At 44.2% G+C, this 21,532-nt stretch overlaps 1 protein-coding gene across 2 annotated transcripts in view; it reads right to left on the bottom strand.

The window, feature by feature from the left end:
• The window catches only part of PRKAG1 (protein kinase AMP-activated non-catalytic subunit gamma 1), a 34,157-nt gene extending 13,082 nt beyond the window's left edge, over positions 1 to 21,075 (bottom strand). The window contains exons 1-3 of one of the 2 annotated variants that reach the window (XM_061614788.1): positions 20,888 to 21,075; positions 975 to 1,023; positions 151 to 257 (exon numbers count right to left, since the gene is read on the bottom strand). In XM_061614788.1, coding sequence (XP_061470772.1) covers positions 151 to 257; positions 975 to 1,023; positions 20,888 to 20,896 — 165 coding nt within the window. In that variant the 5' untranslated portion in view covers positions 20,897 to 21,075. The remainder of the gene's footprint in view (positions 1 to 150; positions 258 to 974; positions 1,024 to 20,887) is intronic. The other variant, XM_061614789.1, reaches the window with a different exon arrangement.
• Positions 21,076 to 21,532: the final 457 nt, after the last annotated feature.

Genomic DNA, 21,532 nt, shown 5'->3' with positions numbered 1-21,532 from the left:
TGTCCCAGGTATGCACAAACTCCTTCTTCTCTGTGGGTGTCCCCATTTTGCTCTCTACCGTAAGAAGGAACAAGGATTTAGCTGGAAATCTTAGAAGCCTGCTAGAGGTCGCTCCTCCTCTGGCCTCCAAAAGAAAATGCTGCTACCCACCTGCAGAGAAGTGTCAAACACAACAAGCTTGGAGCTGGTTGGAATAAGGTCATAGCAGCGATGCGACTTCATGTAGCACGTGTAGATGCTACCGTTGGAATCCCCATCTGTTGCAGGAAACAAACACAAGGGATCTGTGAGCACAGCTGCCAATACACCTCTCAAAAGCACACAAAAGGCAAAGTAGGTAACTTAGATCTACTGTGTAAGGTGCAGAGGCACATGGAGGAAGAATGAAGTCTCCAGAGCAGGAGTTCTCAATTATCCAAGGGTCAAAATTAACTTCAGGCTCTTGTACCTCTTATTATTTATAAGACTAATAATATTATTATTAACATTGCTGGTGTCCTCCAGATATTTTGGACTACAACTCCCACCAGACCCAGCAGTGCTGGTTAGGTCTGATGGGAGTTGTAATCCAAAGCGCCTGGAAGACACCAGGCTGGGGAAGGCTGGCTTAAAAGCCTGTACGTGGTACTTTTACAGAATGATATAAGCCGAGGTGGAGGTAAGAAAGATCCCTGCCCAAGGAGCGTACAATGTAACAGCAATGATATTAATATCAGGGCTATATACATTATGCTTTAAAACAATCACGGAAAGCAAACAAAGCGTATATTTGCATGTTTTTACATAATTTATTCTGCTGTTTCTACCCATGAAGGAAGCCAAGAAATTATTCAGAGCATCCAAGTCACAGACTGGCAGCTGGACAGTGCCCTCCCAAAGACACAAGTACATATTTTCATTATTTCATCACATACATAGACCATCCACCCTACAGATTATTCCACTTGCTTAACTTCCCCAGAAGCTACACTCACCTTCTGACAAGGGCAGGCTTTTCTCCACCCCACTCTCAGGAATGGTGGCCTGCAAAGAAAAACAACAACAGAGAAAAGAGGAGATCATTGGTATGCTTAATTACAAAAAGCCATTCCTCTGACATCCAGAAGGCCAGTGGCCAGAGATGATGGGAGTTGGAGTCCAGCATCATCTGGAGGTGCACAGGTTCCCCATCCCTGAGCTAAGGGAAGACAGATACATGGGAGAGCTGTTGGTGCTGAAGACAGACATTCACAAGCGAGGTACTGAGAGAAGCATCGCTGCAGCTACAATATGAACACTTCAGAAATAAAACAAACAAGGGTCAACTTGGGCATCCAGTTTGGTTAGCTAGACAGCCAAGAGATAAATGGTATATATGTGGTAGTGTACAGGGAGTTGAACTTTGACCAGAGAGACCTGGTTCCTTTTCCTTTTCAGCCATGAAGCTCAACTTGGCACTATTATTGTTATTAATTAAATTTATATCTTGCCCTTCCTCCCAAAGGAGCCCATGGTGGCACTTGGCCTAACCTACCTCACAGGACTGTTATGATAATAAAATGAAGAGAAAATCTATATATACACACATACAGCTCATGTGCACACATACATAGCTGCTTTGGGAACGAGATGGTGAAAACTGGGGTATAAAATTTAAAATACATATATACATAAAGCTTGGGGGAACAGCAGGAAGACAGACCTCAGAGAGTACGGGGGGGGGGGGAGAAGAACATTGGGTTGTATTCAACTAAGTCCTACTGAGAGTAGGCCAACTGAAATTAATGCACCTGAGGTAGTCATGCGTATTAACTTCAGTGGGTCTACTATGAGTAAGACTAGCACTAAATACCACCTATGCTCCCTCCCTCTCCCATTCGTGTTCAGGATACAAGTATGCATCCCACAGTGAACCAGAATAGCCAACACAGGACACCACTACTGGCTGTCCTTCTGCTGTCCAATCAGGATCTCCAGTTCAGAAGACCCACCTCCTTATAGTCAGGGAATCTGAGCACAACATGGTGAAATGCTGACAAAGGTATTTCTACAGCTTTTTCCCCAGCAGCTGGAAGGATGGAACCATGCCCTCTGTGACTTCTGTCCCCTTTCCCATGAAATTTTTATTGTGTTCCCACAATGGTCTGCCTTGTTTTGTGGGCATGACAAACCCCAGCTCTCATTGCTTCTAAGCTGGGATTTTGCTATCATACAAAACTCTGCCTGGAGTTTGTTCATGTTCAGTAGGAAAGGGCGCTGCAACAGAGGGGAAGCGTGGCAGAAGCTAACCTGGGTGGAATTTTAAACTGAACTCCAAACTAAGCATCCTGTTGCAGTCTAACCAGGAGCCTGCATACAGAAAGAAGACTGGATATGTCATGCAAATATAAAACTGTGTTTGCGAGAGAAAGTGGAACCCAAAGTTAAAGTAGAAAAGCAGGTTCCTCAAGCAGGTTGCACTGGTTGAAATTAAAACCACCAAACTTCTCTTTGTAGCTGACAAGAAGAGGTTTTGCAATGAATTAGTACTGAACAAAAATGTGAAGTGTGCAAAATTCTTCCAATTTTACCTGGGCCTCTGGTATCCTATTGAAGGTTAATCAAGGTATGTTAAAATATTTGCCCACAACTCCACATGTAAGGAAATGAAACAACTATTTTCAAGACAGAAAGAGAAAATCCACACTATAATGTTAAGTCCCGCTGTGGGTTTTGCATAATGGAGTCCATGGTCTTTGTAACTATAAACCCATTACTGTCTGTTGACATCCACTTTATTATGGTGCTTGACCACATATGAAAGGTTAGTTTGTGGACAGAACACACTTCTAGCTCACAGGGTATTATGATCACTAAAAACACAGTCCATCCCTTGTACAGGCGGGCCCCGCTTATACGGCGAGTTCCGTTCCGGACCCCCGCCGTAAAGCGGAAATCGCCGTAAAGCAGAACCCCATTGATGATAATGGGGCGCACTGTGCCAAAATGACATCAAAATGGCATGCGATGGGAAAAAAACGCCGTAAAAGCAGAACAAGCACCTTAATGCGGGGTCTTTCCCTAATTGAAAGCTGCCGCATTAGCGAAGCGCTGTAAAGCAAAGCTCTGTAAAGCGGGGCCCTACTGTATACAGAATGTATGTAGCTGTCAAACAGAAATACTTTGTTACTGTTGCAGATCTCATTTAAAATGATAATCCCCACCACAGAAGCCTCCATACCCTTGCATGCACACTGCCATTTCAGGTACGTATGTGCAGGGATGCTTTAATTGTATACTCTCAGTATGAGACTCCACACATAAACCCCACATTTAGCTTCAACACTTACAGGCATGCAATCTCACATAGCACGAGCACTACAGATAAATCCATGCACTTCTTAAACCTGTTCCACTGCAACTCCCATTACTTCCCCACATACCCAGGCACCAAAGCTATTGAACTTTTGCCTGCTACACTATCATCTATATTTATAAGCATTCCCTGTGCTTGCTCTCTGTCTGCCAGTGTCCAGGTCTGGTGGGCTGTCACTCCTGCTGTATTTCCACACTAGTTTGTGTGTCATGCAATGCAGGAGGCATCACTGGGAATATAAATAAAGAATCTGGATGACACTGGGGAAGGTCACAGGCTTGGTGGCAACCAGTCTCTGCTCGTATGCAGCAAATAGCACAGGTGTCAGACAGGAGCCAGGCTCTCATAGATAACTAGATTTAAAGGCAGCTTCAACCATTAGCTGGAGGTGGTGCACTTGATAATAATTCACCATCCAAAGGCTCCTTATAGACTCTGAAAACTGCACAATTGACACCTTTTGCATAGGTGTTGCAGAAAATGTGTCTAGCCACAACCTCACACCTTGGTAGCTAATACCCACCAGAACACACTCCGAGAAGGCTTATAATGGCTTCCTACTCCTGGGCACACCTGAGCATTCCAAGAACAATTTCAATCACTCCATTGTTTCTCCCACACCTTCCACAACAAGGAAAAGTGTAGCTTGCAGCCAGTATATATATATATTTCAAATTAAGATAGCTGAACAGGGCAGGAACAACATTCCTAGCAGGGATACAAACTTTTGACAAGTTATGAAGCAAGATTGATTTAAAAGATGCTTTCAAATAGTAGTTTGTTTTTTAAAAAAGGAATGGTCATCTCATATTGTATTATACTCGTGGCAATGAAGCATCACTATAAGTAGAACACACATTACCCTGGGAAGAGGGTAAGTATGTATTTAGGCAGAGTAGATGTTTTCCGATGCCACAGCATTCTTGACCACATTATACCATACACCTGATGATGTGTACCAGCCATCTCTAAACCTCTGTTATGGTCATGCATAAAGGTGTCATTGGACAGTAGTTAGATCCCACTAGTTCCCCACATCTTTAAAAAAGGCCACACATAATTGTGAGAAGGGAACCCAAAATGGATGGTGCATTACAAGAGGCAGATTTGACCACAGCCCACTCTTATTCATGCTTACTCAGAAGTAAATCCCACTGAGTTCAATTGGGCTTACTCTCATTTAATTGTGCATCAGATCGCAACCTGCATGCCACACAATCTCTCTGGGAGGAATAGGGAGAAGCTGCTGCTGTGCACTCCATCAATCCATGAAGTCCTCAGAAGTTAAGGCTCTTTTTGCAAAGAAGTGGCAAATGGCTTCTTTGTGGAGCCACAGAAGATCAGACCGTGTGTGTGTGTGTGCATGTGTGCGGCGGGGGTACAACAATAATTTCTCCTCTTTTTCCTTCCCAGACAGAGCAGGAAATGGCAAGGTTTACTTGCAATCCTGTATCATTATGTGGGAGTAGGTAAGCATGTGCACAGTAGCCAGGCTCTTATCACTGGTGGGAAACCTGCAAATCCATAAAGAAGCATGATAATCTATGAATGACCTTAACTTTTGGCATACCCCTGCAGAACCCTGCAGGCATTACAAGAAGGGGCTTTTGAATTGTGTTAAAAGGAATCATTGAGGCGGTCAGTTCTGGTGATCTTTTCAGCTTCCCTGAAAAACAGCCCACATACCCACTACCAGTCTTTTTCCACAATGGGAATACCCTCCCCCAATTATTTAAATAAAATAAATAATTTTATTTATTTAGAATGTTTATAAATTGCTTCATATTAAAAAAAAAAAATCAAAGCGGTGCACAAGATAAAAATATAAAATCACGTCAAGCATAACACACAGTAAAGATTAACCCAACAAAATTACAAAATGATTAGTGGCACATGCGTAACTGATACTAACATTCTAGAAATGTCTTGATTATGGGTACATTCTGGACCACACACTGTTCACACAGGACCACGAGGCCCTATGGCCCTGGGCCTTGCATGCAATGAGAGCGCTGCCAAGAACAGGCCACGGAATACTCTGCAACGCACAGGGATTCAGTGGCTGACATGAGGGTCTCCTGACTGAACAAGATCATAGGAAAGGATCCCCCCTGAAGGTAGGAAGCTTGAAACTCTCTTGGGCGAACAGCACCTGATCCTTGGCTTGATCTTTTTTAAAAAAAAGAGGAGGAAGAAGGAAAAGGGAAAATCCAGGTGGGCTACAGAAATTATAAATATAAATAAATATATTCAGCATTTGGAAATACCTTGGCATGGAATTTAGAACGAACTGCTCTTGTATAAAACTTTTGACCCTTGACCTCTGATACATATGGATAGAATACTTTCTACAATTGTTATTAAGCGGGAATTTCTCTTCTGCTCCAGGGTTTTGATTGGATCATCTTTTTTTCTATTGTTTATCCAGTGTTTGGAAATATCTCTGCAGGGAATTGAGAAGTAACTGCTTTGGTATAAAACATTTGACTCTTTATCTCTGCAGCGACCAAATGCCATAGTCAGATGACCAAAGGGGGAGACAGAACAGCTTTTACTTAAGAGTGAAGCCTTACAAAGAAATGCATGAGACAGACTTCCTTAGGTGATCAAGGCTTACTCAGTTTTTAAAAGTAGGATAGTTACAGCAGACATTGGCATAGATGGCAGCATCATGTTACAGAGCAATGTGCCATAGAATGAGCAGTGAGAAACAAAATACAGATTGGAGAATTGACCCCAATGTTGTGTGAGCCAGGAAGCCTCGAAATTCAAAATTCACTTCAGCTATGAAGTTATCTGATACCCTCAGACAAGCCCCTCAGTCTCAGTTTTCCCATCTGTTATATGTGGACAACAACTCTGACTTACTTTTCTGATTCTAAAATTCTTACAAGGGAAAGAAAGTCAGAGTTGTTGTCCCCATACAACATATGAGAAAACTGAGACTGAGGGTTTTGTCTAAGGCTATCAGATAACTTCATGGCTGAAGTTAATTTTGAACTTGGAGACTTTCTGGCTTGTATAACTCAGTGCTGTAAAATGCTATTGTTATTATCATCATCATCATCATCAACAACAACAACGGGTGGGGAACCTCCAGCATCATGGCCTAGTGACATCAGCTGATAGGGGGACAGGGTTTAATCCTGCATTGGCTGCACAATCCTGTTCCCAGTAGGGAACAAGACCCTGCAGCCAAACCGCAAGATTTAATCCCTACCCATCAACTGAGCAGAGATTAAAGCCCTGTGCAAAAGTGCCCTTTGAACAGCTTGTGTGCGAGAGCTACTTCCAAGAGGCTTTAGCACAGGGCTTTAAGACAGCTTCTGCCCTCCTGTTTGCTCAAATGAGAATGCAGGAGCTATATTAAAGCCTTTTCCAAGTTTCCCCATGCTTTCCTTTTAAGTCTCTGACTTGAAAGGGGCTTTTGCAAGTCTATTACTGCTCCCCCTTTCTTGCAGACTTAAAAGTGAAGCACAAGGGATTTTGTCAGGTGGCCCTGTCAACCTGACAAATTTGGCTCGCAAGGCATATCCTGACAAGAATCCGGCTGGTGGAGCCAAAAAGGTTCCCCACCCAGTGTATAAGAAAGGGCTTACCCTTTTCACATACTCAACACACACATGCACAACTGGCAGGCACAACTGATTGATTGATTAATTGATTGGTTGATTGAATTTATTAGTCACCCATCTGGCTGGTTATCCAGCCACTCTGGGCAACGTATAAAATAGACATACAAATACATTAGACATTTATTTATTTATTTATTTATTTATTTATTTACGCTTTTAAACCGCCCTATAGCAACGAGCTCTCAGGGCGGTGTACAGCAAGATTAAAATTCTGAAAACAATGATAATAAAATCTAGCCAACCCCAAAAGCCTGCCTGAAGAGCCAGGTCTTCAAGGCCCGGTGGAAGCTCATCATAGAAGGGGCATGGCGGAGATCATTTGGGAGGGAGTTCCACAGGGTGGGGGCCACAATTGAAAAAGCCCTCTCCCTAGTCCTCACCAGTCTGGCTGTTTTGACTGATGGGATGGAGAGAAGGTCTTTTGATTAATTCTGAATGCTCAACCTTGCCCTTCTCCATTATTTCTACAGCCACAGGAGTGGCTGTACACTATAGCCAGTGGGGATTCTTCACATTCTGCAATGTTAAATTGAAAATACCCCCATGCCATTCTGATGCTTCCCATAAGCTCCTTTCAAAATAAAACCGTACCAAACTTATAGTCCTGAACTCAGAAACGCTTGCTTAACAACCCTCTCAATTTTCATGGCGATACACAAAACAGTCAGAGAGAACAGAGAGTTCAAAGTCTAAAATAGAGGGAAAAAACCCAGAGCCCTTTTGGACTTTTTTCTCTGAGAGTTCTCATAATCTGTTGAAATTCATTTAAAATCAGCCATGTTCACAGAGTACCTGCAATTCTAATAATGACCTTGCCCCATACTCTGACCTTCATCTTCTGCAGTTTAAAAGTTAAAAAATGCCTGGCTGATTTTTAATTAATTTAAGAAATTTTGGCTTGAAGCCAATGATAAAGGCGGGCATGCTCAGTAAGAACCAACTGTCAGTGTTCTCAAAGCCAGACTCACAGCTGCTGGGCTTGGCTAATCAGGGGGCCACACCCACACCAGACTTTGATTTCATGTGAGACAGTCCTGGCTTCCCTCAAAGAATCCTGGGACGTGTAGTTTGTTAAGGGTGCTGAGAGGAGACTCCTATTCCCCTGACAGAGCTCCAGTGGCCAGAGTGGTTTAACAGTCAGCCGCTCTGACTGAAGCTCTTTGAGGGGAACAGGGTGTCTCCTAGCAACTCTCAGCACCCTTCACTAACTACACTTCCCAGGATTCTTTGAGAGAAGCCATGATTGTCCAACGTGTAATAGAGGCCTGGCGTGGATGTGGCCAGGGACAGCTTTGTTTTAAATTTGGGTGGGAGGTAGGGTTGCCAGGTTCAGGGCCTGAGACTGATCCTGTATCTTTAGGAGAAGAGAAAGTCAGCCAAGTGCAGGTGTTCTTGCAACATTGTAATGGAAAAAACCACAAGGTGGAATTCTCTCTTCCCCCTGCACAACTTTTAAAGATACAGAGGACCTCTTGGTTGCCAGGCCCGGGCTCCAGGAGGTCTTCTGTATCTTTAAAAGTTGTGCAGGGGGAAGGGAGAATTCCTCCCTGTGGTTTTTCCCATTACAGGGTTGCAAGAACACCTGCACTTGGCTGACTTTCTCTTCTCCTAAAGGTATAGGATCAGTCTCGGGCTCTGAACCTGGCAACCCTAGTGGGAGGCTACATGTGCCTTCTGTAGAATAAAAAGGTGGGGAAAACCCTGAAAAGCAATGATACTGTTCACAATATGTTCCTTTAGGGAAGGAAAGGGCTTCCCTTCTGCCCAGTGCCCACCTACCCAATCTCCTCCCCTCCTTCTTCCCCAGGTCAGTGTTGGACTACAAATCCCCACACAGCGAATCCCCACACAGCCATGAAGCTCACTGGGTGACCTTGGGCCAGTCACTGCCTCTCACCCTCAGAGGAAGGCAATGGTAAACCACCTCTGAATACCATTTACCGTGAAAACCCTATTCAGAGCTTGGAAGTAAGAACATAAGAACATAAGAACATAAGAAGAGCCTGCTGGATCAGGCCAGTGGCCCATCTAGTCCAGCATCCTGTTCTCACAGTGGCCTACCAGGTGCCTGGGGGAAGCCCGCAAGCAGGACCCGAGTGCAAGAACACTCTCCCCTCCTGAGGCTTCCGGCAACTGGTTTTCAGAAGCATGCTGCCTCTGACTAGGGTGGCAGAGCACAGCCATCATGGCTAGTAGCCATTGATAGCCCTGTCCTCCATGAATTTGTCTAATCTTCTTTTAAAGCCATCCAAGCTGGTGGCCATTACTGCATCTTGTGGGAGCAAATTCCATAGTTTAACTATGCACTGAGTAAAGAAGTACTTCCTTTTGTCTGTCCTGAATCTTCCAACATTCAGCTTCTTTGAATGTCCACGAGTTCTAGTATTATGAGAGAGGGAGAAGAACTTTTTTCTATCCACTTTCTCAATGCCATGCATAATTTTATACACTTCTATCATGTCTCCTCTGACCCGCCTTTTCTCTAAACTAAAAAGCCCCAAATGCTGCAACCTTTCCTCGTAAGGGAGTCGCTCCATCCCCTTGTTCATTCTGGTTGCCCTCTTCTGAACCTTTTCCAACTCTATAATATCCTTTCTGAGATGAGGTGACCAGAACTGTACACAGTATTCCAAATGCGGCCGCACCATAGATTTATACAACGGGATTATGATATCGGCTGTTTTATTTTCAATACCTTTCCTAATTATTGCTAGCATGGAATTTGCCTTTTTCACAGCTGCCGCACACTGGGTCGACATTTTCATCGTGCTGTCTACTACAACCCCGAGGTCTCTCTCCTGGTCGGTCACCGCCAGTTCAGACCCCATGAGCGTATATGTGAAATTCAGATTTTTTGCTCCAATATGCATAATTTTACACTTGTTTATATTGAATTGCATTTGCCATTTTTCCGCCCATTCACTCAGTTTGGAGAGATCTTTTTGGAGCTCTTCGCAATCCCTTTTTGTTTTAACAACCCTGAACAATTTAGTGTCGTCAGCAAACTTGGCCACTTCACTGCTCACTCCTAATTCTAGGTCATTAATGAACAAGTTGAAAAGTACAGGTCCCAATACCGATCCTTGAGGGACTCCACTTTCTACAGCCCTCCATTGGGAGAACTGTCCGTTTATTCCTACTCTCTGCTTTCTGCTTCTTAACCAATTCCTTATCCACAAGAGGACCTCTCCTCTTATTCCATGACTGCTAAGCTTCCTCAGAAGCCTTTGGTGAGGTACCTTGTCAAACGCTTTTTGAAAGTCTAAGTACACTATGTCCACTGGATCACCTCTATCTATATGCTTGTTGACACTCTCAAAGAATTCTAATAGGTTACTGAGACAGGACTTTCCCTTGCAGAAGCCATGCTGGCTCTGCTTCAGCAAGGCTTGTTCTTCTATGTGCTTAGTTAATCTAGCTTTAATAATACTTTCTACCAGTTTTCCAGGGACAGAAGTTAAGCTAACTGGCCTGTAATTTCCGGGATCCCCTCTGGATCCCTTTTTGAAGATTGGCGTTACATTTGCCACTTTCCAGTCCTCAGGCACGGAGGAGGACCCGAGGGACAAGTTACATATTTTAGTTAGCAGATCAGCAATTTCACCTTTGAGTTCTTTGAGAACTCTCGGGTGGATGCCATCCGGGCCCGGTGATTTGTCAGTTTTTATACTGTCCATTAAGCTTAGAACTTCCTCTCTCGTTACCACTATTTGTCTCAGGTCCTCAGAATCCCTTCCTGCAAATGTTAGTTCAGGTTCAGGGATCTGCCCTATATCTTCCACTGTGAAGACAGATGCAAAGAATTCATTTAGCTTCTCTGCAATGTCCTTATCGTTCTTTAGTACACCTTTCACTCCCTTATCATCCAAGGGTCCAATTGTCTCCCTAGATGGTCTCCTGCTTTGAATGTATTTATAGAATTTTTTGTTGTTGGTTTTTATGTTCTTAGCAATGTGCTCCTCAAATACTTTTTTAGCATCCCTTATTGTCTTCTTGCATTTCTTTTCCCAGAGTTTGTGTTCTTGTTTATTTTCTTCATTTGGACAAGACTTCCATTTTCTGAAGGAAGATTTTTTGCCTCTAAGAGCTTCCTTGACTTTGCTCGTTAACCATGCTGGCATCTTCTTGGCCCTGGCGGTACCTTTTCTGATCTGCGGTATGCACTCCAGTTGAGCTTCTAATATAGTGTTTTTAAACAACTTCCAAGCATTTTTGAGTGATGTGACCCTCTGGACTTTGTTTTTCAGCTTTCTTTTTACCAATCCCCTCATTTTTGTGAAGTTTCCTCTTTTGAAGTCAAATGTGACCGTGTTGGATTTTCGTGGCAATTGGCCAGTTACATGTATGTTTAATTTAATAGCACTGTGGTCACTGCTCCCAATCGGTTCCACAACACTTACATCTCGCACCAGGTCCCGGTCCCCACTGAGGATTAAGTCCAGGGTTGCCGTCCCTCTGGTCGGTTCCATGACCAACTGATCTAGGGAATAGTCATTTAGAATATCTAGAAACTTTGCTTCTTTGTCGTGACTGGAACACATATGCAGCCAGTCTATGTCCGGGTAGTTGAAGTCACCCATTACTACCACATTTCCTAGTTTGGATGTTTCCTCAATTTCATATCTCATCTCAAGGTCTCCCTGAGCATTTTGATCAGGGGGACGATAGATCGTTCCCAGTATTAAGTCCCTCCTGGGGCACGGTATCACCACCCACAACGATTCTGTGGAGGAGTCTGCCTCTTTTGGGGTTTCGAGCTTGCTGGATTCAATGCCTTCTTTCACGTATAGAGCGACTCCGCCACCAATACGTCTTCCCTGTCCTTCCGATATAGTTTATATCCAGGGATAACCGTATCCCACTGGTTTTCTCCATTCCACCAGGTCTCGGTTATGCTCACTATATCAATGCTCTTCTCTAAGACCAAGCACTCCAGTTCTCCCATCTTGGTTCGGAGGCTCCTAGCATTAGCGTACAGGCACTTGTAAGCAGTGTCTCTCTTCAAGTGTCTTTGGCACTTGTGGTTAGGCCTGTGGTAATTTTGCTCTTCTGAATTTATATCCTGTGCCCCTGCTCTCACAATGCCTACTTCTAGGCCTACCCCTTTTAAAATTTCATCATTTCTTTGGTTTTTATCCCAGGGGGGAGGTTTATTCCGAACCGGACCTTTCTCAGCTCCTGTCGGGTTTCCCCCCTCAGTCAGTTTAAAAGCTGCTCTGCTACCTTTTTAATTTTAAGTGCCAGCAGTCTGGTTCCATTCTGGTTCAAGTGGAGCCCGTCCCTTTTGTACAGGCCCGGCTTGTCCCAAAATGTTCCCCAGTGCCTAACAAATCCGAACCCTTCCACCCGACACCATCGTCTCATCCACGCATTGAGACTGCGAAGCTGGGCCTGTCTGGCTGGTCCTGCGCGTGGAACTGGTAGCATTTCAGAGAAAGCCACCTTGGAGGTCCTGGCTTTCAGCATCCTACCTAGCAACCTAAATTTTGCTTCCAGGACCTCACGGCTGCATATCCCCATGTCGTTGGTGCCAACGTGCACCACGACCACTGACTCCTTCCCAGCACTGTCTACCAAACTATCTAAACGACGGGCGATATCCGCAACCTTCGCACCAGGCAGGCAAAACACCTTGCGGTCTACACACCCATCACACACCCCACTGTCTATGTTCCTAATGATCGAATCACCCACTACAAGGATCCCTCCACCCCCTGGAGATATATCCTCGGCACGAGAGGATAGCTGCTCATCCCCCAAGGAATGGGTCCCTTCTAAGGGATCGTTTCCCTCTTCCTCAGCTGGATGCTCTCCTTCCCCGAGACCATCGTTCTCCATGATAGCAGGAGAGCTATCATCGTTGGAGTGGGACACAGCTATAACGTCCCTGAAGGCCTCCTCCACACACCTCTCTGCCTCTCTCAGCTTTTCCAGGTCCGCCACCTTGGCCTCAAGGAAATGAAGTCGTTCCCGGAGAGCCAGGAGCTCATTGCACCGAGAGCACACCCATGACTTCTGTCCAACAGGCAGATAGTCGTACATGCTGCAGGCAGTGCAAAACACTGGAAAGCCCCCACACCCCTGCTGGCTTCTTACCTGCATAGTTTTGTTTAAGGTTTATTACGTCAATGGGTTGGAGACTGTGGTTTAGTTGAGGTCAGGGAACAGACGGGCAGAGTGGGGGGCCCTGGCCTCCTTGCCCTGCTGCCGAACTCGCTCTGCTGCTTAACTCGCCTTGACGCTTCGTCAGCTGGGGCTCCCTCTAGCTCGTGGAGCAGGCTGTAACTCGTTAGAAATAACAAGTTACTTATAATTCGTTCCTTTTTTAAGTAATGAAGGCGTAAGTTCACTACATTTTGCTAGTAATAGAATGACTAGCAATTTCCCTACTTTTTAGCAGTAACTGTAACGTTTCTGATGTTATATTTGGACGTTACTAGGGGCGAGAGGAAGATGAAGTCTTCTGCTCATGTGATTGGTGGACACAAGACATGTGCCTCACACTGGAGGTCTCTGCAGTGTCACTCTTCCCTCGTGCTCTGTGTTAGGACGCACGAGGGAGGAGGTCGTGGAGTGCCGGAGAGAGAAAAAATGGACCGAGAAGGCAGCAGCAGAATGGAGGTGAAGAGAGCTGTGGAGGTGAGTGAGGATGGTGTGTGTGTGTGTGTGTGTGTGTGTGCACGCCCCATGCATCCTGCCGCCCCCACTGCTCATCCCCCCCCGCAGCTGCTCCTGCCATCCTCACTGCGTGTCCTGCTCCTGCCCCTGCCACAGCGTGCCCCTCTGCCGCCGCGGCGCCACACTTCCTCCTGGAGCTGCCACCGCCGTTCCCCTTCTTTCTCAGGAAGGCTGAGGAGGGTGCCCTGGGGCACCAGCCTTCATGCAGTCTCGCCTCATGGCGAGCGGCAACTACTTTCTGCTGCTGCCGAAACACACGCCTCGAACAACCCAAGCTGGCTGTGCCTTGTACCGCTGCGGCTCCCAGACACGTAGAGCTGCGTAACGCTCCTCCACAGAGTCCCTTTTGCCCGCCAAGCAAATAGCGGGCAACTGCAGTGTTTTCCCTCCACTCCCCAGCTCGCCCAGTCAGAGCTCCCCACGGCAGCTTGCCTCACGGCTGCTGTGCCAAAGCGCGCCTTTCTCTCTTCTCAGGCAGGGGAACACACGCAGACGGCCGCCACCCTGCGCAGTCTCCGCCGCAAGGCGGGTGGTCGGTCTGTGGGTGTGCCAAAGAGTCTGCTTCATCCTAGTTCTCGTACACCCTTGTTCACAGATGGAGGATTTATTTTTTTTTACTGATGTGGGTGGGTGGCTCTGTGTGTGTGGAAGCGGAGTCATATTCTTTTAGTCACACAACTTGACCCAAGTTTCAGTGAACTGACCTTTGTTGATAAGGAAGGCAGACTTTTAATCAGGGTATGTGTGTTTGTATGTTGGATGTTACATACACGTGTGTGTCTGTGTGTGTCAGAGGAGTTAAAATGAATAGATGTAAGTTCCTTAAGTCCACTCATTTCAATAGGTCTACCTGAGTGTCATCAGCATTGGGTATCATCCATACACACACCCATGAACTGGGCAAATACCTTCTAAAGACACTCAGGTGGCTTCCATTCTTGTTGGCAAATTCCATGACTTGACAAATTGGGGAACATGTAATATGAGGATTTTCTGCATTTACCACATCCTTTTCATGCGTCTGCTTTGAAAGCTAAGATCAAGAGCATTCCCCCACATTTTCTGGTTCCAACACAACACCCGCCTTCATCAGTAAGATCCGCTTGATGATGTTGCGAAGAATTTTGTGCACTTGGCCAGTTAGCTGTTTGAATAGTGACGCTCAGGCTGCAATCCTAAACACACTTACTAGGAAGTAAGACCCACTGGAGAAAACAAGACTGATTTCCAAGGTTTGTGTAGTTAGGCTGAATCTTATATACAGGATTGGACTCAGTGGGACTTATATCTGAGCAGCATGCACAGGATTGTGCTGTCAAAACTCTTGTCACTCCCAAAAGCTAAAAAGACTTTTGTAATGCATGACAAAGCAAGTCTGTGTATGAAGCCAGAATCTCTGTCTGAAGACTCAAGCTATCAACAAACTCCCACCCACTCAACAAAGTCATCTTCAATATGCCCAATAGGTTGTTTCAGTCCCAAACTAGAATTTTGTTCATGGGCATAGCTCCTGGCTCTATCTCCAGAGGGTTTTGGCTGGACCAAAATGGGAAAAGCAAGGGTCTTTAAAATATACAACAAGCTTACCCTGTAATAGCTTTAAAAATATTTTCAGTGATCTCACAAATGATTCCCATTCAGGCAGTGACCAGACCCCAGGCTTACTTTCAGTTCAGGTTGTTGCATCATGTGATCTCAGAAACTGGTCAGAAATACATTTTAAAGATGTAAGTCATAAGGAAAGAATATAGGAAAAGATCAGTGTGTACATGATGTGTCAATGTTTCCAAAGCAAGTTGTAACTGTATTTCAAACCTCCCTGAGTTTCTAGTAATTGCCTGTTTTCCCTCTATAAACTAATAATTAGGTTTCCTAAAACAGTTTTTCAAACTACTTTCCAAATGAGTTATATGTATTGATTTGTAAATCACCAAATCTTTTTCTTGAAAAAATATATTGTTCATTCTTTCACAGTCATCGGAGATTTATACTGTCTTCCACAGATGTTCAAATATAGTTGCTAACATTTTAGATATTTCCACTACTGGTGCCTTCAGCACCCTGAGGTGTAAGTCATTAGCACCTGCTGTCTTAAAATTGTTAACATTAGTTCTGCTTTGTTTCTACCCGTACCTGCACCTCTTTCCCTCCAACTACCATGACTAGCATTTTTGCGAAGCTAGAGACAAACCTCCTCTCTGCTGCCTGGATCTAAGATGCTATTCAGGCAAGAGAACTTTGAGCTTAAGTCTATTCTCTGCTAAATAAAATTAGTATTTCATAGGAGAAACTAAAACATTCCACGCCCTCCTCATATGGAGGTTTTATTATGGGAAACTGCAGCTGAAGACCTTGTGACAAGGTTAATTTGACAATAAGATGTATTGATTTCTCACTTCTGTTCAGACTTGTAGGAATCTATTGACTAAAAAAATTCACTTCAAGTGAATGAGCATCTGTCAAAAGCAAGCAAGAAAGCTTCAGAAAATTCTGTGTGGAACTGTTACTGAAAGATTGGTACAACACACATTTTGCATACCATGGACTGCAAAAAAGACAAATAATTGGGTGTTAGAACAAATTAAATCAGAACTGTCACTAGAAGCTAAAATGGTGAAACTGAGGTTATCATACTTTGGACACATCATGAGAAGACATGTTTCACTAAAAAAGACAATAATGCTGGGGAAAACAGAAGGGAGCAGAAAAAGAAGAAGGCCAAACAAGAGATGGATTGATTCCATAAAGGAAGCCACAGACCTGAACTTATAAGATCTGAACAGGGTGGTTCATGACAGATGCTCTTGGAGGTTGCTGATTCATAGGGTCGCCATAAGTCATAATTGACTTGAAGGCACATAACAACAACAACAAAGCTTGCTTCCAAGAGATAACTTTTCTTGCTCTCCCAGCAACCAGCTCTTAGAAGCCATAATTCTTAGATAAAACTCCTGGCTAGGCTTGCCTGCCTTTACCTGTGATGCTCTGACTGACTTCCTTCCCTCGCAGACTGATATGCTTAGGGAAGCTTATCTGCCCTTCCTCCTTCCACCCTTTCCCTCTCTTCTCTTCTTCGACTGTCTGAGAGAGAGGAGACACCTTTGTCTCTGCTCTCTCCCTCTTTGGGGTAACAGCCCACTGGATCAACCAAACAACCCTGAAATGTGAGGTCAGGGTGGGGGGATGTAAGATTCTGTTATGCCATTCTGTTAATCTTATGGATAATTTTTTTTAAATTCTACTATCCCCTGTGTGTGTGTGTGTTTATTTTTAATATTGTTTTAGGCTACTTAGATGTACAGCAGCCAAGGCCAGCACTTTGTAGGTGTTTTTTTTAAAAAAAGTAACTGAAATGTAACGGTAGTGATTACTTTTGAGAAAAAGTAAAGTAATCAGTTACTTTCAGAGCAATTGTAATTGTAACGGTAATTACTACTTTTTTGGGCCAAGTAATTGTAACTGTAATTTATTACTTTTTAAAAGTAATCTTCCAAGCTCTGACCCTATTCAGAAGGTTGCCACAAGACAGGATCGACTTGAAGGCAGTCCATTTCCATTTTCAAACATGACTGCACAGAAATAAATCCCATTGAACTGAAAAAGTATGCAAATGACCAAACCCTCCCATCTCCTCCCTCTTGCCCCTTCCCTCCCCTTTCCTTTGCTCCTCCCTCGCCCTCCCCTCCCAAACCCCTCCTTCCCCTTCCTCCTCCCCATGGTCAGTTTTACCTATCTTAAGCATGATTGCACGGAAATAAATACCATTGAACTCTATAAGCATGCAAATGATCAAACCTGCCCTCCCCTCCCCCTTCCTTTGCCTCCCCCAATATGCTCCTTCCTCCTCCCTCTCCCCCTCCCCCATGGTCAGTTTTATGTATCCTAATCATGATTGCATAGGAGTAAATCCAATTGAACTCAATAATCATACAAATGATCAGACCTACCTTTCCCCTCCTTCCCCTTTCCTCTCCCTTCCTCCTCCCCTCCCCTCTTCCTTCTTCCTCCTTCCCTGCCCACTTCAGCCCTCCATCCCTCCCCCCCCCGGTCAGTTTCCTATCCTTAGCATGATTGCACGGGAGTAAATCGCACTGAACTCAATAAACATGCAAATGATCACATCTGTCCTTCTCCCCTCCCCCTCCTGCCTGCTCCCATCTCAGTCCTCCCCTCTGCCTTTCCTCCCCTCCCTCCTCCTCCTCCTCCCTTCCCCATCCCCTGTGGTCAGTTTCACCTATCCTAAGCATGATTGCAGGGGAGTAAATCCCACTGAACTCAATAAGCATGCAAATGATCAATCCATTCTCAGCTAACTTGCACAGGATCCCATTCCTTACCTCCCAGATTAAAAAGCAGGGAAGTTCACTAATAGGCAAAAAACCTTGCGGTTTAAGAACATACCTATAGCCAACAGATATTTCTATCTAACCTTTAGAAAGTAGGGAAATTGGGCTGCTATAGTGAATGTGCCAGGGGAGCAGGAGACCTGACCGCCTCTCTGAGATATTGGACTGCCCTACAAAGTTGTCAAAATGCAAACACCATTTGGGTTGGTCTTTCACAGTCCAATCCACTTCCTGTATAGTTTGGAAGAATTTGGTAACATGTGCCTCTGAGCATATGGTGAGTGGTAGCAACACCTGCAATCAGCCCAAATAACAGAAAGAAGACATGTGCTGTGCTGATCTTGTTTTAGCAGAGAGGAAGCAACATTATTAAGACAGTTGATATAGTTCAGATGGTCACTTTAAATATGTCTAATTTACTTTGTAATTTTAATGAAATTTCCTATAGGAAATCATTTTCTTTTGCTTTTATTTCTATGAATATGTGAAGTACAGCAACACTTTGCAAAATTTACACTAAAAACACTCCAAACATAATTGTGGAATAATGGCACTGACTTCTGCAGAATACTCTCCAGTGGACCTCAGAAGTGTCTCATTTTGCACAAGATAAAACAGTGGGAGATGAGATATATTCTAGCAAAATTCTAGGTGTAATCTATGTTTTTAATTGACGGTGCCCACCTTGCCTTAAAAAAAGTGGTTTAAACATAGCAGGCTGAAAATATGCATCCTCTTATTTCCAACAGGTAGAGTCATTGCTGAAGTAGCAACATATTGTAATCAGTCTGATTTTACATCAAACTGCAGTTTCAGATTCAACTTTTAATGCACCCAAAATAGAAATAGAACATAACCACCAATTTGAAACACAAAAGACTGTCTTCACCATCATATGACATTGACCAATAAAGACTTTGAAATTAATGAAAATAAATTTGACACAGAATTCTAGGATGAATAATGAGGGAAATAAAATTTTCTGGTTTAGATTCTCTGTAGAAACATTAGTAACACAGGAAAGAAACAAAATAAGACCACCAACAAACATACACAAATATAATTCTCCGTCTTTGGAGATGGCAGATGTTGCCACCACTCACCATATGCTCAGAGGCACATGTTACCAAATTCTTCCAAGCTACACAGCCAGTGGATTGGACTGTGAAAGACCAACCCAAATGGTGTTTGCATTTTGACAAATTTGTAGGGCAGTCCAATATCTCAGAGAGGAGGTGAGGTCTCCTGCTCCCCTGGTGCATTCACTATAGCTGCCCAATTTCCCTGCTTTTTAAAGTTTGATGGAAACATCTGTTGACTATAGGTACATTCTTAAACTGCAAGGTTTTTTGCCTATTAGTGAATCAGTCTGAATGCTAAGACAGGAACATGCTCTTAAATGCTGCCATACTGTACAAACTCACTTCTGAGGGTAACATTGCTAGGGTCACTCGCCAGACATCTTCGAGCCCAAGCTGAACAGCCATCTGTTGGACATGTTCTAGCTCTGGATCTCCTCCACTGAGCAGGGAGATGGACTAGATGGCCCTACAAGACCCCTTCCAACTGTATGAGTCTCTTTTTATAACTACAGCTAGAGACCAGTTCCAATTTGTACCAAACCTGATTGCACTCAAGAATCTCAGGACAGTAAAAAGAAAAGTCATTTCAAAACCACACAACAAAAGTCAGAGAGTAAGAACAACAGGATACAGCATATAATGAATCCATTTTCTAAAAGAGGACTGTCAGCAGAGTGACAAGCGTCAACTGCCTCAGGATAGCTTTAAGATGGTTTGAGGGGGGATTTGGTATTAGAACAGGGGAACAAAGGGCTCTACAGCCTAACACTAAGAGCTGCCCATACTATGAGTCACCCCCTTGACAGGGGAGCAGGGAGGCCAGGGGAAGGCAACCATATTTGCTCCTCTACTGAAGCCTGGGTTCAAATGCTCTCTCAGCAATTGTGGGTTGGTCACTCACTCTCAGCCTCACCTACCTCAAAGAACAGGAAAATAAAAGAGGCTCACCCCATGTACGATGTACTGCCCTCCTTGCCATAGTAGGACTATGTAATAAGATGGATACTGTGTTATGGAAGAAGCTCATTAAAGGAGACACTATGGACCCAACCCAACCCTTTCCCACCCATCACTTCCTGTAACATAAACAAGAGTACTTAATGCAATTTTTTAAAAATATCCACAAATCAGGATGATTAAATGGCTAGAATGGAGTGCTCCGATTTCACCTTTTTAAATAAGTGGCATGCCTGATTTGTATCACTAATTTTGAACAGGATTATTAATACAATATTTAAAAAGGAATAGTGGTTTTAAAAAGTGAGCTGTGAAACCCAAAACCTCCAGATCAACAGCACTGCCACAAATGTGCTAAGCAGAAAGATTTTCCTTATTTTAATTTTAGTTAACATCTGAATTTGCAAACTTAATTATATCTTGAAGCTTTTCTAATCAAAATCACATTAGTAAACTGCAGTAACGTTTGCACTGATGCTCACAATAAAGTTACTATCACTTCTCCTCAGCCCCGCCATCTGCAATGTGGGGATAACTGACCTATCTTTAGTGTCATTGTAAAGATTACTAAAATAATGTATGTAGAGCACTTTGAACACTTTAAAAGTGCTATGTAAAAACGACACTATGTATAATATACCTAGGACACCTGGTCCAGCTATCCTCACTCACTCGCTTAAAAGACCCCCGTCCAATAAACTCCATATTGGGGGCCCACCGCTCTCCTTCAAGGGGGGGGGCAAGATTACAAAAGAAAAGGGAAATCCGTTGTAAGGAGCAGGAGTAGAAAATCTTCCTTCAGGTGGCCGGGGGGAAGGGAGACAGCCGGAAACTTCTGAGCCTCCTTTGACTTACCGCCTCCATTATGCCAGTCGCTGCACCCCGTACTCGGAGCGAGGGAAACAACGACCGCTACAGTTGCCGCCCCAGCATAAACCTGTACATCCGCTTTGACGCATCACTGCCCTCACTTCCGCCAGTAAGGAGAGATCACGTGAAAGGAAGTAAATGGAAGAAAAGAAAGTGTGCCGTTCCATGTACGGACATAAAATAAGGTCTCTCCGCCTCCCATGTCTCACCTATCCAATCTATTTACAAATAATACACGAGGCATAGAGTTAGAAAGTGAGAGAGAGGCTTGTGGCTTGTCTGAAGGGGGAAAAACAGCTTTATATTATCATCGCGCAAAATCAGACCTAAGTTAGAACGAGAATAAACTGACTTTGGTTCTACTTTTTGAAGGGGAGGGCACCGTTGCAGCTTCATCATAGCTACAGTTATCCTTGATGTTTCCACTGCTTCCTATGGGCAGGAGTCTCATTTATCATTTGAGAGAAGCCGGGAAATGGGGTGATAAGTAACCAGGAAGGCCCGTCTTCAATGGCATTGTCTCTCCTATGTGGTAACTCTCACCAAGGAATGAGGAATCTGTGGCCGTCCAGATGTTGTTGTACTACAGCTTCCATCATCCCTCACTATTGGCCATGCTGGCTGGCGTCG

This window comes from Rhineura floridana, chromosome 3 (genome assembly GCF_030035675.1).
Source record: "Rhineura floridana isolate rRhiFlo1 chromosome 3, rRhiFlo1.hap2, whole genome shotgun sequence".
Taxonomy (NCBI): domain Eukaryota; kingdom Metazoa; phylum Chordata; class Lepidosauria; order Squamata; family Rhineuridae; genus Rhineura; species Rhineura floridana.
The sequence above is the reverse complement of the archived record's forward strand: the minus strand, read 5'-3'. Positions and strand labels throughout refer to the sequence as shown.